The 16,564-nt window shown below is 38.7% G+C and overlaps 1 protein-coding gene across 4 annotated transcripts in view; it reads right to left on the bottom strand.

The window, feature by feature from the left end:
- faf (ubiquitin carboxyl-terminal hydrolase-like faf) overlaps positions 1 to 16,564 on the bottom strand; it is a 1,326,265-nt gene that overhangs the window by 1,087,199 nt on the left and 222,502 nt on the right. For 3 of the 4 annotated variants that reach the window (XM_090382083.1, XM_090382080.1, XM_090382081.1), the window contains one exon: positions 9,102 to 9,214. In XM_090382083.1, coding sequence (XP_090238209.1) covers positions 9,102 to 9,214 — 113 coding nt within the window. The remainder of the gene's footprint in view (positions 1 to 9,101; positions 9,215 to 16,564) is intronic. The other variant, XM_090382082.1, reaches the window with a different exon arrangement.

Consider the following 16,564-nt stretch of genomic DNA (forward strand, 5'->3'; position numbering starts at 1 on the left):
AAGCAGTGCATGTTGGGGCAACTTTTGCAACTATACCCCAATAACTAGGGTTTCGGTGTGCATGGTTCAGTTTCACTAAGTAAAATGATTAGATCTAGTCTTCTTGGCAGGGGAACCCTTTGCATTATCTAAACATTTCTGTATAAGAAATATGAACAGATCATTTATGCACCTGTTTGACAGAGAATGAAAGTTAAGGAATAATAGGAATCCTGTTGTGACATGTTCTGGTTTATCTTTTGATTGTGCAGTATCACAGTCTTTTTGGTTTTGTTTTATGAAGTATGATGAGCAGCTCAGCACTAGTGGGAAGTGATGATGCATTCCATGTTTGATCCTTTCAGCACTGGTGTAAGCAGCTTCCCCACCATTTCATCACGAAGAGGCAAGAACAGTGCCAACCAACAAATGACCAAGATGATAAAAAGGTAATATAGCAATTACAGTGCTGGTGGTTGGCAGTACACTGCAAGCAAGTAGCATCAGTGGAGAGCTGAATGATGAAAGTTGTGAATTACTACTCACACTAAAACCATTTAATTGCACTAGCAAATCATATGGAAACCATCACTTGGCATTCATGGGCAAAATTTTTCCTTCTTTGTTTCTTTTTTTGTAGGGATGGGGAGAAATAAGTGAACATCTTTCAGATGTTCGCTTATTTCAGGATTTCCACATCAGATCCAGAAATATATTCAATTGAAAAAGGTAGCCAATGGTATTCCAAACTCCTCATCCTTCCAAGAAACAGGCAGCAACACAAGCATCTATACAAAGAAGCCTTTTTCATCAGATCTCTGTCCAACTGTAAATTAGTACCACTGATCCCAAAGAGACTTATTGATCCCACACAGAGAAGTTCATATCCTCAAAAATAGTCATGGCACAGGCCTCCAAGTGCCAGAGATAATGACACAAATATTAATGGCACAGTATTAATATTTATAACAGATTGTACTGAACAACAAATTTTGGGTCATATCTAGTTATGGGCATGAAAGTAAGTTTACTTTACAGATATTGGGGTGCTAAACACAGAAATAGTGTTTAAAATGGCAGACTGGCTCTTGTTTTCAAAAAAAGTAGTTTCTTATTTTTATACAAGGTACTTTTTTATTTATATGGCAGTAAGATGTAGCTACGAACATACCCATATCAAACACAGGACCTTTTTGCCTTTTGCTTGTATTCAAGCTTTGGGAGCATCCCGTTTCACATCCAAAATAATTGGCTAAAATGATGGCACTCCATTTGCTTTTGTATCTTTGTTCGATCATTGCAATGTCTTAATGGAATCGCTGACCATGTCTGCCGCTGGCAGCATCACAGTTTGGGGGGGAAGAAATCCAGGTGCGAGTGCAAGAAATGCATCTTCAATGCAAGTTATACCCCAGTATTTCATAAGTAGTAATGAGATCTTCCACAAGCTCACTGTAATTGCCAGTTTAAACATTTTCTAGAAAGCCAGTCAAAAGATTTCGAAAGGCTTTCCACTCTGATTTCTCACCATCACTAAGAACACATTCAAACTGTTCATCTTTGAAAAATTGCCTTATTTGTGGACCAATGAAAAAAAGCCTGAATTAACCTTCTCTGTATTAAGTCTTAGGAATTTCTCTTGAAGTATGGGAATGCAGGACTGTTCACTTCCAAAGTCTTCATAAAATTTTTCATGAGCACCAGTTATGTGAAGTGGTAGATGCAAAACTTCATTTGGATGTACCAGAGGTTCAAATGCTATGTTCTTCATTCCAGGTGTCAATGATTTTCATTGAGGTCAACTCCTCTTCTCATAGTGCATATCCTTGGCACAACTATCCCACTCACAGCAACAATACTTAGTGTAACCCTTTTGTAGTCCTAATAAAATGGCAATTAACTTGAAATCACCACATCCTTAGAAGTGTCCATTAATAGTCGCCATTCTTAGGGAATATGACTCATGTTCATTGCTGTCATTAAACCATCAACATCCTTAAAAACAGCAATTTCACCTTTCTGTTTGACAGAATTTAATACTCTATTTCGAGTATGAAATCTTGTCACTTTCACAGAATGATCTAATGTTTCCACTGTTGTAGCCTCGAGGCCAAAAGCTCTGCCTTATTCTTCAGCAGTTCAAGTTCCCTGATGAGGTCATTAAGCTTACTTTCTGTGATCTTATGTAGTTTAGAAGAATAAAGGTTTGGACAAAATGGTGGATCCATTGACGTAGATGAATGCTGTACTTCATGTGTATCAAGTTGATGTTCATCAGTGTCTTCATCTTCATCAGACTATACAGAAAAATGGTTGGAGGGTTCAGGAATAGCTGGTACTTCACCATGAAACATGGGACAAATTGCTGATGGTATATTTGGGTAGTCACTGTCCACTTTTCCTTCATTGTCATCCCTTTACTAATAGGAAGCACCATTCAGAAGAAATAGTTTGTGACGTGATGTTGACTCGCTCCATATCATGGGTACTATGAAAGGCATAAAACATCCCTTTCAATTCACCCACGCGTTGAGTTTAGATGAACAGGCAGTGCTGCATATGTATCTAGCCCGGTTCTTGTCCGGTTCGCCTACTTTACACCTGAAGTACAGGAAGTAGGCCTTTTTTACAGCTCAAGTTAAGGGATGCTTTCTTGAAGCTAACGTGACTTCTGCGCATACGTAACAGAAGTCATCTAGTCTATTCCCACAATTATGAGGCATATTTGTGGGACATATTCTAAGAGTGAGGTAATTTTCCTTAGTGATTTTAATGTTCACGACTCCAGCTGGCTTTTGTTTTCAAGTCACATCAACCCAGATGGTCGAGATGCTGAGGCTTTTGCAATTACTAATAACCTTGCACAGATTGTTCATTTACCTACAAGAATACAGGACAATCCTAACCATACAGCCAACACACTTGATCTTTTTCTCAAAAACAACCCTTCTAAGCGCACGGTCGAAGTGAGAGGTCCTTTAGGCACTTCAGATCACAACTTGGTGATTGTCTCTTCTCCAATGGAACCTTTATCTCATGGCTATTCCCAACCTTGTATTGTTTGGCACTACAAGAATACAAAATGGGATGACCTGCAAGAATTCTATTCTTCTTTTCCTTGGTCAGACTACTGTTTCAAAACTTCTGATGTCAACTTTTGCTCAGTTTGTATCAGTGCTTTTTTATCCCACGTTCAATTTTATAATCTCGTCGTGAAGGTTTTTTTTTTTTTTTTTTTGATTGGTAGTTATTGGCGCATCGGCTTCTGTGGCCACAGTGCACCTCCCAAGGTTTTTTCAGTACTTTGATCCAAGCCCGAGGCGGGATTCGAACCCGCGACCTTTGGGTTGCCAGGCAGGCGCTTTACCCAACCGGCTAGCCCAGTCGGCCGTGAAGTTGTGAGTAATAATATGAAATAATAAAGTTGTGAGTGCAATATGAAAATGTGAATTATTTTTGAAATCTGTCCATAAAAATTAATCTAAATTAAACAGCTGACATATAAGCTGTTTAATTAATAACCAATACATTCATTCGCTTATCTATAAACTGCGAACAGAATTCCCAATAGTTCTAGTTTATTTTTATTTTTTTTTTTTATGTGAACCCAAAACACGAGAGGTATTAGAACCTATAGTACTTAGTACTGTGCTTGGGTTGGAGGTTGAGAAGACGAAAGAAGATATTTGTTGACATTGGACATGAACTTCTGTAGATTGCAATTTTCAGGAAATACGTATGAAGGAAGGTTGTTCCAGAAAACGGCAGTTGAATGAATAAATGAGGAAGATGAAAAGTTGGTTCTGTGGGTTTGAAGTTGGACAGTAAATGGATGTTGGCTAGTGGCGGCACGTGTTCGGACTGTTTTGAAAGAGAGAGCGGGAATTAATGAAGCTAATTCAGAAGAACAGTGCCCATGGAAGTATCTGTAGAAGAAGCATGCAGCAAAGCATGCGTCTATGAGAAAGCAAGCGGAGAGACTCTGTTAGAGATGAATCATTAATTAACCTAACTGCCCTCTTCTGAATGGAATAAAGAAGCCTGAGAGAGGTTTTGGGGGCACCACCCCAGATGTGGGAACAATATTCCATGTCAGGGCGGATTTTTGATTTATACAAAGTGAGCAGCTGTATGGGAGAAAAGTAACGCCAAACGCGAAAGAGAAAACCAAGTTTTTTAGATGCAGAAGAAGCAATATTTGTAATGTGCTTGTGCCAAGAGAGATTAGAAGTCAGGGTAATCCCCAAAAGAGATATATCATTTTGCTTAGAAATCGGAGTGTCACCAAAGATAAGCATAGGAGCAGAAGAATCCTTTTTCGAGATATAAGACAAGACTGAGTTTTAGAAGGGTTGAAATCAACCAAGTTGTCTTTGCTCCACTGGAGAATTACCTGAAGATTGGCATTTAAGGAACTGGTAGCAGATTTTTGAGAAGTTGAAGCTGATTGAGCAGGACAAGCTTTCTCAAAATGGAAAGTTGAATGCAATGTGCTATCATTGCATTCAACTTTCATTGATATACAAGAGGAAAAGAGTGGGGGAAAGAACTGAACCTTGGGGGACACCGGCATTAGTGGAGAAGTTAGAAGACAGAGAGCCATCTACCATCACCCTCAGTGAGCGATCAGAGAGAAAACTGGATAACCAATTACTAAAAACAGTTGGCGAACCATAAGATGGAAGCTTGTTTAGAAGACCTTTATGCCAAACACGATCAAAAGCCTTTGAGATGTCAAGAGCAACTACTTGTATTTCGCCGAACCTTTCCATTGAATTAGTCCATAAATGGGTAACATAAGCCAGAATATCTCCAGTGGATCGACACTGACGGAATCCGTACTGGTGATCGTTGATCAGATGGAAGGTTTCTAGGTAGTTTAAGAGTTGGCGGTTAATCGATTTCTCCATTACTTTAGAAAGAGTAGAAGTAATTGCAATGGGACGATAATTGGATGGGAGGGATTTGTCACCCTTTTTAGGAACTGGCTGGATATGAACAAATTTCCAGGCAGAAGGAAAAACACTTTTAGAATAAGAAAGTGAAAAAAGGCGGCAAAGGATAGGAGTAAGTTCAGGAGACAGGTTTTGAGAACAAGTGGAGAAATACCATCAGGACCTGGAGCTTCCTTAGCATCGAGATTCATCAAAATCTTTCTGATATCCTTTTGACGGAAGACCACAGGAGGCATTGAATGGAGCGTGTTGGGAATGGTGGGAGGTGTTTTACCAAGATCATTAATACATGAGCTGGAAGAAAAATGGGATGCTAGCAGGTCAGCTTTATCCTTGGCTGAAGTGACAACAGAACCATCTGGTTTGGACAGAGGTGGGAGCAGAGATGGGCAAAAGTTGCGGCCGATAGCTTTGGCAAGAGACCAGAATGCTCGGCTACCATTAGGGCAAGAAGCAAGTTTTCTACTCTTAGCCTGTTCAAACTCTAGTTTGGACTGATTAATAACTGCTTTACAATTGTTGCAAGCTTTGGTATACACAGAAAATGAAACTGAAGAATTAGAAACAAGCCAATTATGATATGCAACATTCTTCTCTTGGACAGCCTTAGCACATTTATTGGAAACCAAGGTTTAGGTAAAAGACGAGATTTTAAAGTGAAGTGTGGGATAAGGGATTCCATTCCTGCAAGAATAATTTCACTGACACGATCTGAGCAAACGTTGACATCAGAAGTTTTGAAACAGTAATCAGACCAAGGAAAAGAAGAAATGAAGTCTCGCAGGTCATCGCATTTTGCATTCTTGTAATGCCAAACACAACACGAGGTTGGGAATAGCCATGAGATAAAGGTTCCATTGGAGAAGAGACAATCACCAAGTTGTGATCTGAAGTGCCTAAAGGAGCTCTCACTTCGACTGTGTACTTAGAAGGGTTGTTTGTGAGAAAAAGATCAAGCGTATTGGCTGTATGATTAGGATTGTCCGGTATTCTTGTAGGTAAATGAACAATCTGTGCTAGGTCATTAGTAATTGCAAAAGCCTCAGCATCTCGACCTGCTGGGTCGGTGTGACTAGAAAATGGAAGCCAGCTGGGGTTGTGAACATTAAAATCACCAAGGAAAATTACCTCACTGTTAGGAGAGTTGGACTGGAGAAAGTCAAGTTGAAACGAGAGGAAGTCAAAGAGCTCCAAGTGATTAGTCGAGTTGGGAGAACGGTAGAGACAACAGATGAATTTGACACAATGAGGTAGAGAGATTTTAAGCCAAAAAAGATCAAAGAGAGGAGATTCCAAATTGTCAAGTCTCTGACAGGGAATATCAGAACGGACATATGCACAAGAACCACCTTTGAGGTGAAAGAAATCGTACAGCGAATAATTTGGGCATCTGAGATGAGCAGTAGTTGAATCAACCAATAACTGAGATTCTGTCAAAAAAAGTACATGAGGTTTGGCAGACTGCAAGTGGAAATGGACATCGTTGAGATTAGAATTGAGACCACGTATATTTGTGAAATGAATTAGGAAGTCCTTGGGAGGTTTAGATTTTTTCGCAGATAAGCTTGCTCTATTAGTTTGACAATTCATGGTGTATTCAATAGTAAGAAAAAGTGGGTGGGACATGCTGTATGAAGTAATGAAATTTTTGGATATGGCGTACATGTGGTAAGAATATACCCAGATCCTTGACATAACGTGGCCTCGACAATGCTCCCCACATACACACTACTCGGACTCCCTCCAGTCACTATCTGGCAGAGTAGAGGTAGCAAGATTATACACTAACTGATCCGGAAGCCTCCTAGAGAGTTACCAATAGGTTTAGTCCGGTGTACTAACTAGCGGCCGGCCTGCAAAAACCGTTTTAGAGCTGTACCCTCGAAATGCAAGGAATATTAGATCTTGCCACGACGTTCGTCATAACCTCAAAAGTCATCAATCATACTGCATGATGGAAGAGATAGGGAAGGGTTGACCGGAACTTAGCTCAAGAGACTAAACATGGGTTCCACCACTTCAAGCCTCCAATAAGCAAAGTGGTGGTATTTCACCGGTTGATGAGAGTCATCTTCCACCTATTACTGCCTGGTAACATAGAGGGGCGGCGTTCCTCCATGTGGTTTGGGCGCTACACCTCGACCCCTGCTTACGTTGGTTCACACCTGGGTGGTCACCCACCGTGTACTTGTGCATGGAGGTTATACCCAGGATTACTAGCAGTCCCACCATCGTGAAGGTGCAAGCAGAGGATTTGGCTGTCACAGACCGTCCGAACTTTGCCGAAATTGGGTCCACTTGACTTGAGTGTCACCCGAATATCAGTTCCATCAGCGTTTTAGACTCCCAGGTAGCAAGTATAGCTTGTCTGGCATATCTGAGAGAATGTCTGTGACAACCTCAAGGACCAAAGTATATGAACTTGCTTGCCAAAAAGGGGCTTGTAGCCCCAAAGCTAGCAAATAAATTTCCACCCATACTCTTGATATATAGGTAAAGCCAGAAGAGTTTAACTTCCAACTGTAACTGTTTTATTGCAGCCGATTTACCAGAACAGCTAATAATAGGACATGCCCTTTTCCATGAATTGAAAACCTGAGGTTTTCAATTCATGGCCTGCAGGCCACACACAGCCCACTCTTTCCCATTGTGCAGCCCGTGGTCATGTAGGCATCCTTAATATGTTATGTGTTTCCCTGAGTTTAAATCTAGCATGTCACAAAATATAGTTTTGTGACATGCTAGATTTCACACTTACTTTTGAAAATATCCGTTTTTAATAATATTCAATTTTTCTGTAGCTTTTTCATGTTTTAAATGTCTTCCTCAGAATTTAACAATATTATTAAAACTACATAATACGAACATTAGTATTAAGTAATAATTAGTAGATTTTCTTATTTAATTATTAAATGAAAAAAAAAAAAAAAAAATCACTTCTACATTTTACCTGTTTATATAGAATATTTTGCAATGTATAAAGTTGTGTCCACCTATCTTACCCCAAGACCATAGCATTACTTAAATTACAGCAAAATATATGAGTTGGTTGACTATGGTTGAGATAAGTTAAACAGCTTGTGGCTGATTCACTTATCTGGGATGACTTTTAGATTACTACAAGGTGAAGAAGACCAAAAATTGCCCTTAATTGATTTAACAGTTTGTATGGCAGAAAAAGCAAGAATAGCTAACAGACTGTAATTTGTAATGAAATAAAGCCAAGCAAGCCAAGAGCTAAGCAACCTATCCTCATGAGGAGTCTGGTTTTACAATTAATTAGTCATTGATTGATAGCGTTAATTTATTACCATACTCCAATACTAGATAACGAAACTAATGAAAGATTGTGATAGTAGTATGGCAAGCTTTCTTTAGATTCAGTCCATGTTTTCAGACTAGGATAACTCACATAGGAGTTCCAGACTGGAGGAAAATATCTTTCGGCTACACAAGAGTTAAATTAATTATGTGCCCTTGAGCATAGACCTACAAAAATTTAATACAAAATTAGGAATATGTTAAAAATATGAAGCTTATTCATGATCAATCACTTCTAAATTTTCAACTTTTAAATTAGAACCCATTATTTACTTGGAAAATAAACAAAATATATTATTACTATCTTATAAATTATACTAGATCATCATCATTCCTAAACACATAAAAATTTCCTAGTGTGTAACTTTTGCACTTCCCTATGCAATACAAGATTCTGGTATAAGGAAATGAATTACAGGCATATAGTGTCAAAAAAGAATTATTTTTCTGCACTACATGCTTGTTAGGCAAAAGTAAATTCAGTTATAAAACTATTTTTCAATTTAACTTTTCCCAAAAAACCTTTTCCAATAAGCACTTCAGCAATTATATGCACACAACTGAACAAACAAACAAAAGATTATATTAGTTTTTAAACTACTAGAGCCAAGTAGTAATTTTTCAATGATGAATAAACAAGATTTGATATCAGAGCAAAGAATAACAGATTACAAATGCTTATAAAAGAAAGAAATATAAATTGAATAAAAATTAAAACTTGTGATGAGGGTAATGCAATATCAATTTTAGCAAATATTTTTAAATCTGTGAAACATTCCAATAAAAGTAATTAATAACAAAAAAAAAAAAAAATAAATATATATATATATATATATATAAACATACATGAATTTCAAATTTCCATCCACTCACTGCTTCATCAGTAAGAATTTTTGTAAAAGATATGGTAAGCCCTTCACGATAAAAACGTTGGCATGCTTCACTCCTTGAGTCTAATCCTTTTAAGAATAAAAATGAAAGTTTTCAATAATTTTGTTTCAAAACAAAAATTATAACTTACATCTGGGAGTAGGTTTGTAAATCAAACCTACTCCCAGATGTAAGTGAAATGAGCAACACTAATGTACCACACCAATTGTTTGTTTTCCCCCCCTCACTTTTTTCCAATAGGGTTGCGTTCTTTAGTGTGCTACAGCTCTCTCTCTCTCTCTCTCTCTCTCTCTCTCATCAAATTACAGATATCTGCTAAACTTAAAAATCCAAGCCCAAAGATGGTTTTCATCATAGTAATTCTATAACATTTTATCCTTTTCATACCGATTAACTAATTATATATTTCACTTAGTAAAGTGTCTTTTATTGAAACTTTCTTAGTTAGTAATGCTTCTACATAATATCCTTTGAATTTAATTATGGCTATTATTTACATTTTTTTTTTTTTTAATATTTCATTTTTAATATGCCACACTAAGGAGGTAAATTACTCCTTAATACCACAATCAAATTCATTTCTCGTTTTAAACAATGGTTTAAAATGAGAAATGGTTTAATTGGTATCTTTCTGATCTTTTTTCTTTGGAAATTTATCTATGCACTGCTTCATTTTCCTCCCTAGTTAGACAGTTCAGGGCTGATTTCATATAATTCAAATTGCCTTTCAGATAAATTCAAAAACTTGCTTCATTTCGACCGTCTTATAATAGCAATAAATAGCAAGCTGTGCTGTGGAATCAGTACAGTTGTTCATAAATAAAGATCATTCTTTATTGAACAGGCCTCATATTTTATATAACCAAAAATAATGTTAATCACATACGTTAATATTAAAATGATTAAAGCTACTGCTCCTAATGACATTAGGAGTAGGAGACTGGCAGAATTACTTAACAAGTACAGGTCCCTGTTGAACAAAAGCCAAGAATTAGGGTTGAATTTGAAAGTGTCTGCAATTCTGCCCAGGCACATTAGAAGGGAGTATATGATGAGAGCCTTGTCGATCAATTCGGCCCTGGAAAGATTGTGCAAGGCTCAAGGGATAGAATTTTTTTTCAGTCTGGTCTGCACTTGTTACCAGGAGAGACTGATTCTACAGGGATGATTTACACTTAAAGAGAAAGGGTGCAAGAATATTTGCTGATGCTATCGAGGCAGTGTTAGGTGGGTCGGAAAACTGCTAGCTTGGGGGGATACAAGGACTAATAGTTTAACAGTAGCCATAGGCAGAGGTGAAGGTGATTCTTGCACAACTTCTATTAGAATAAGTAGCGACCTGGAGTGAGGGGTGTTGGGGATTTCAGGAATGGATGGCAGTCATCCTGAAATAGGTGGGTATATGGGATGTGTTAGGGTGAATAGGAATAGGAGCATGTCTGCTTGCATGTATACCAATGCTAGAAGTATAGTAAATAAATTTGATGAATTTGAAGTGTTGGTCAAGACATCAAAGGTGGATATTGTTGGGATAGCAGAGAAGTGGTGTCACACAGATATAAGGAATGCAGAACTGGAATTTGGGGTGTACAATGTGTACAGAAAGGATAGACAGGATAGAAAGGGAGGAGGTGTTATGCTGTTAATTAAGAAAAACATAAAATCAAAAGAAGTGCACCCAGTCGATATAGAAGAACAGTGCACTGTTGAGTCAGTTTGGTGTGACATAAGCACTGCAAAAGCAAAAATAAGAGTAGGAGTGTGTTATAGGCCTAATGACTTGAATGAGTACAATAAACAATTGTACAGAGAAATAGAGTGGACTAGTAAATCAGAATGTCTTATAATGGAGGATTTTAAACTTCCCAGATATTGACTGGAACTTGTGGGTTGGTCACTCACACACTAGTCAGACTTTTGTGGATTTATTGGATGATTGTTTTCTGCAGCAGCATGTTCGAGAGGCAACCAGAGAGAGTATCTGGTTATCAGCAGTGACCATTCGTGAATTAAGAATTTGCAGATAAAGGAACCACTAGGGGGCAGTGATCACAGTGTACTGATGTGGGATTTACTTAAAGATTTAATTACCATCAGGGGTAGTAGTAGTAGTAGTAGTAGTGGTAGTGGTGGTGGCACATGATGCAAGAAAGCAAGTGTAGGAGCTTATGCAGCATCAGCCAAAAGAAAAAAAAAAAAAAAAAAATCACACCATTCCCTCCAAATACCTGTCCAGTTCCTACTTAAATTTATTTAACCTATCAACTCCCACAACGACAGATGGAAGTTTGTTCCAGCAATTAACCACCCGCTGGCTAAAAGCAAATTTCCGCACATCTATTCTACATCTGTCCTTTCTTAATTTGAACTTATGTCCCCGTAGGTTCGTAATCTGAACAAGTGGAAGGATCCCATCAGAATTCAGCGTGCTCAACCCATTCAAGGCCTTATAGACCTCAATCAGATCACCGCGCAGGTGCCTAGTCTCCAGCCACTGCAATTTGCAGAACTTAAGCCTCTCTTGGTAAGAGAATCCCTTCATTCCCCTCACCAATCGTGTTGCTCTTCTCTGTACACGCTCAAGCAAATCTACATCCTTCCTAAAATGAGGCCTCCAGACCTGTACGCAGTACTCAAGGCGTGGCCTGACCATTGCCTTATACAGAGGGACAATTACCTCCTTTTCCCTGCTAGCAAAATTCCTATATATCATTGACAAAACCCCATTACCCGCCCTAGCAGCCTGTCTGCACTGCTCAGAAAACTTCATATCTGACTGCACAATTACTCCCAGGTCTTTTTCATTTTCTACCACCTTAAGGAAAGGGTTTTTGCTTCCGTAAAGGTGAGTACAGTGCTCTCCGACAGTTTTTAAGTTCTATACAGTGGGATCAACTGACGATGTTACCAACAGTGAATTCTAAGTGGGAAGCGTTCAAGGAATTAATCGTGGAAACTACTAAAAGTTTCATACCTATTAAAAAATATTGTTCAAGGTTTAGGCCTAAATGGTTATCTAATGAACTAATGAGACTCGTAATAGAGAAGAAAAATGCATGGGTTGCATATAAATTATCAAGCGACTCAGAAGCCTATGGCAGATATAAGCTAGTCTGTAATCAGGTCACAAAGGAGGTTAGGCAGACGAAGGCAGATTAAGAGAAATGCTTGGCAAAAGATACTAAGAAAAACAGCAAGGATTTCTTTACTTATATAAACTTTAAAAGGAAGGGGATGAATCTGATTGGCCCACTTGACATCGATGGTTCGACTGTTGATGATCCTGCTCGGATAGCAAACAAACTGAATGAGTATTTTGCATCTACATTCACACATGAGGAACTATTAAGGTTTGAAAATGGCAGAAGGTTATCAAATTGTAGCAGGATACTTAATGATTTTGGAATAACTGAAAGCCAAGTGGAGGAGAAATCGTTGAATTTAAACATAAGAAAAGCACTTGGGGTGGATGGGATCTATCCAGTTATATTAAAGGAGGCGGCAAAGCAACTAAGCAAACCCTTAGCCATAATTATGAGAGCGTCCTTGGACTCAGGGGAGGTTCCCACGGACTGGAGATGTGCAAATGTATCCCCAATTCACAAAGGGGGATGAAAGGGTGCCACGAGTAATTACAGACCAGTTAGTTTAACTTCTGTTCCGGATAAAATAATGGAGTCGCTGGTTAAATATGCATTGCAGGATCATCTAGACAAGACTGCAGCAATAATTCAGACACAGCATGGGTTTGTTAAAGGAAAGTCTTGTCTGACAAATTTGATAGGATATTATGATGTGGTTACAAAAGAACTGGATGCAAAAAATAATTTTGATATCATATATTTGGATTTCAGGAAAGCTATTGACACTGTTGTGCATGGAAGACTATTGTACAAATTGGAGCAGAATGGTATTAAGGGTAAGTTGCTACAATGGATAAAAGGATGACAGAGGAGAAGACAGAGGGTGGTAATCAATGGGTGCTGCCGCTCTTCTTGGACTAATGTTATTAGTGGAGTCCCACAGGGTTCAGCGTTAGGTCCACTGTTGTTTTGTATATTTATTAATGATATTGATGAAGGTATATCAGGCTTAATATCGAAGTTTGCAGATGATACAAAGGTTGGCAGGGTTGTTAATGACAGTAATGGTAGTGTGCTACTGCAACAGGATATAGATAATTTGGGCAGATGGGCTAAGAAGTGGCAACTGAAGTTTAACCTTGACAAATGCAAAGTACTGCATATGGGTAGAAGTAACCCCAGAGAAACGTACCAACTGTGTGGTACTACACTTAAGGTGGTAGAAAATGAAAGACCTGGGAGTAATTGTACAGTCAGATATGAAGTTTATTGAGCAATGCAGACAGGCTGCCAGGGCAGGTCATGGGGTTTTGTCAATGATATATAGGAAGTTTGCTAGCAGGGAAAAGGAGGTGATTATCCTTCTGTATAAGGCAATGGTCAGGCCACGCCTTGAGTACTGCATACAAGTCTGGAGGCCTCATTTTAGGAAGGATGTAGATTTACTTGAGCATACAGAGAAGGGCAACAAGATTAGTGAGGAGAATGAAGGGATCCTCTTACCAAAGAGGCTTCTTAAGTTCTGCAAATTGCAGTGGCTGGAGACTAGGCACCTGCGCGGTGATCTGATTGAGGTTTATAAGGCGTTGAATGGGGTTGAGCATGCTGAATTCTGATGGAATCCTTCCACTTGTTCAGATTATGAACCTAAGGGAGCATAAATTCAAATTAAGAAAAGACAGATGTAGATTAGATGTGCGGAAATTTGCCTTTAGCCAGCGGGTGGTTAATTGCTGGAACAAACTTCCATCTGTCGTTGTGGAAGTTGATAGGTTGAATAAATTTAAGGAGGAACTGGACAGGCATTTGGAGGGAATGGTGTGATTTTTTTTTTTTTTTTTTGGCTGATGCTGCATAAGCTCATACACTTGCTTTCTTGCATCAAATGCCACTGCTACTACTACTGTTTGAAATTATATGAAAAATTATTTTTATTTATTAGCAAGTAATTCTAAATCTATATATAACTTTGCAATTATTTATGGTCTCTGAAAAATTAACTACTTTCAATTTAAAGCCAGCCTCGTGACACTAGTTTTCAATTTATTTCACCCATAGTTGCAATTCCCATGAAAGAATTAATAAGACTGGTTTTAAGTGACTACAGTACTATTAATTGCATTTACAAGCAAAACAAAGGCACTTTAATATCAATTTCCAACCACTGTGCAACAACAAATGTAGGCACTATAAAGGTTAAAAAATGCAAGGCTCTCAACTGGATTCCTTCTACAAAAAACTGCAACAAAAAATAAGTAATGACCAGATATGCAATAATCTATGTATTGTACTCACTCTATAAAGAATTGAGAAGAAGAATGGATTTTTTCCTGGTAACACTAAAAATTGATTTAATGTATTAACATAAATTTTTCCCTGCATGTAGAAACCTGGCTTAATCTGCATATACACTGAATTGGCTTTGCATCAGTGGCGTCTACCTAATACAACATGGGGGGCACCTTTTGCCTGTAATATAGGCAATACATGTCTTAGCATGGACTTCACAAGGTGTTGCAGAGAGTCCTGTGATAATGCAATCCATTAGTTGCACAATGTATCCAGTAATGCCCACACATTGTCAGGTGGATGGTTGTAAACTCGAATATCTTTTTCCAATATGTCCCAAACATGCTCAATTGGGTCAAGATCGGTTGTGGGTGGCCATGAGAGAATGAAGAATTTATTATCATGTTCCTGAAATCAGTTAGCAAACTGCTGGATCTTGTGGCATTGGACGTAGCCTTGCTGATAGCTGGCAGAGTTTTCTGGACACACTGTCATCATGAAGGGGTGTATTTGGCTGGTTGTTCATCTAGCCATTGATTAATGGTGATCAGTTGACTGGGGCATGCCATAGAAACAGTCCCCAAACCATAACACCACCACCACCTCCAGCAAGCCAAAGACCAGTACATTCCAGTCTCAAGTTGCTTTTTCCAAATATGGATATGCCCATCAACATGATAGAGTTGGAAACATGACCCATCATATCAGAGGAAAGATTTCTCCATGTCGGTTGCCCAGTATTGGTGTTGACATGCCCATGCAAGGTACACTTTATCTCCCAGTGAATGTGGATACCCATGACGGCGATCAACTTCTATAGCCTCTAAGAGCTTATGTCCAGTGCACAGTCCACGTGGATACTGTTTGTTTGTTTTGTTATTTGGTTTTTAGGAGCATTAGCAACTAAGGCCATATTGCTCCGGAGATATGCAGTGGTCATTCCCTGGCCTTTCCGCATCCTCCGTATTTGGTGGTCACGGGCTCGAACCCCGGTCTAATCAAGAAGCGTGTGCTACACACTGCCACTCCTGCCCACCTGGCTACAGAGGTGCCACGTGGATACTGCTCTTACTATGTAACTGCTGTGTTACAAATGAGACATGGTGCTCACCATGGGGGTCAACCACGTGTAGCTATCCCACATGTGGCCTTTCGCTGGTTGTTCAACTGCTGTGAGTCAGTCGCTGTAGACTTGTTACACTACAGAACGGGAGCACTTAACCTTGTTGGCTGTTGTCCAGATACTGGCACCTGCATGTTTTAACCCCATGATCATTTCGTATTTGAGAGTCAGAAAAATCTTGACACTGAACCATTCTTTCTCACAACCACTCAAACCTGATCATTATGCGTGTGAACTACAAAAAATTTTTCGACTTATACTCAAGTATTTATGGTAGGTTTGGCTTTGGAGGAAAATCAAAAGAGGGGATTACCTGGAATTCTGTTGTCACTTCTTCTAAAGTGCCACTCTTCTCCCACACCAAGTAAATCTTTTGTAGTTCATTATTCCTTTCTTAGCCATATTTACAATCTGGGGATGTACTCAACAAGGTTCAGAGAATGAGTTTCGGACACAACTAACTAAAGAAGCAGCATGTATTCATTCTTGCTCTAATCATTCATGATTTTCACACAGCTTATCTTTCTTTGTAAGCCAATATATTTTATGCACTGGTGGACCTTAAAAATAATTGGTTGTAATAAATTTTTTCTCAAAATTATTTTGTTCAAAATGAGACCTACAAAGCACTAATGAGGGAAGTGATCCAGGACTTGGATTTATTTTCTAATGAAAACTGCCCCCGATTATAGTGCAGTTCAATCAGTGCTTGTTCACTATGTACCAACTGTGTGGTACTACACTTAAGGTGGTAGAAAATGAAAAAGACCTGGGAGTAATTGTGCAGTCAGATATGAAGTTTTCTGAGCAATGCAGACAGGCTTCCAGGGCAAGTCATGGGGTTTTGTCAATGATATATAGGAATTTTGCTAGCAGGGAAAAGGAGGTGATTGTCCCTCTGTATAAGGCAATGGTCAGGCCAC

Source organism: Mastigoproctus giganteus, chromosome 9, assembly GCF_048544385.1.
Source record: "Mastigoproctus giganteus isolate SK-2022 chromosome 9, ASM4854438v1, whole genome shotgun sequence".
Lineage (NCBI taxonomy): Eukaryota > Metazoa > Arthropoda > Arachnida > Uropygi > Thelyphonidae > Mastigoproctus > Mastigoproctus giganteus.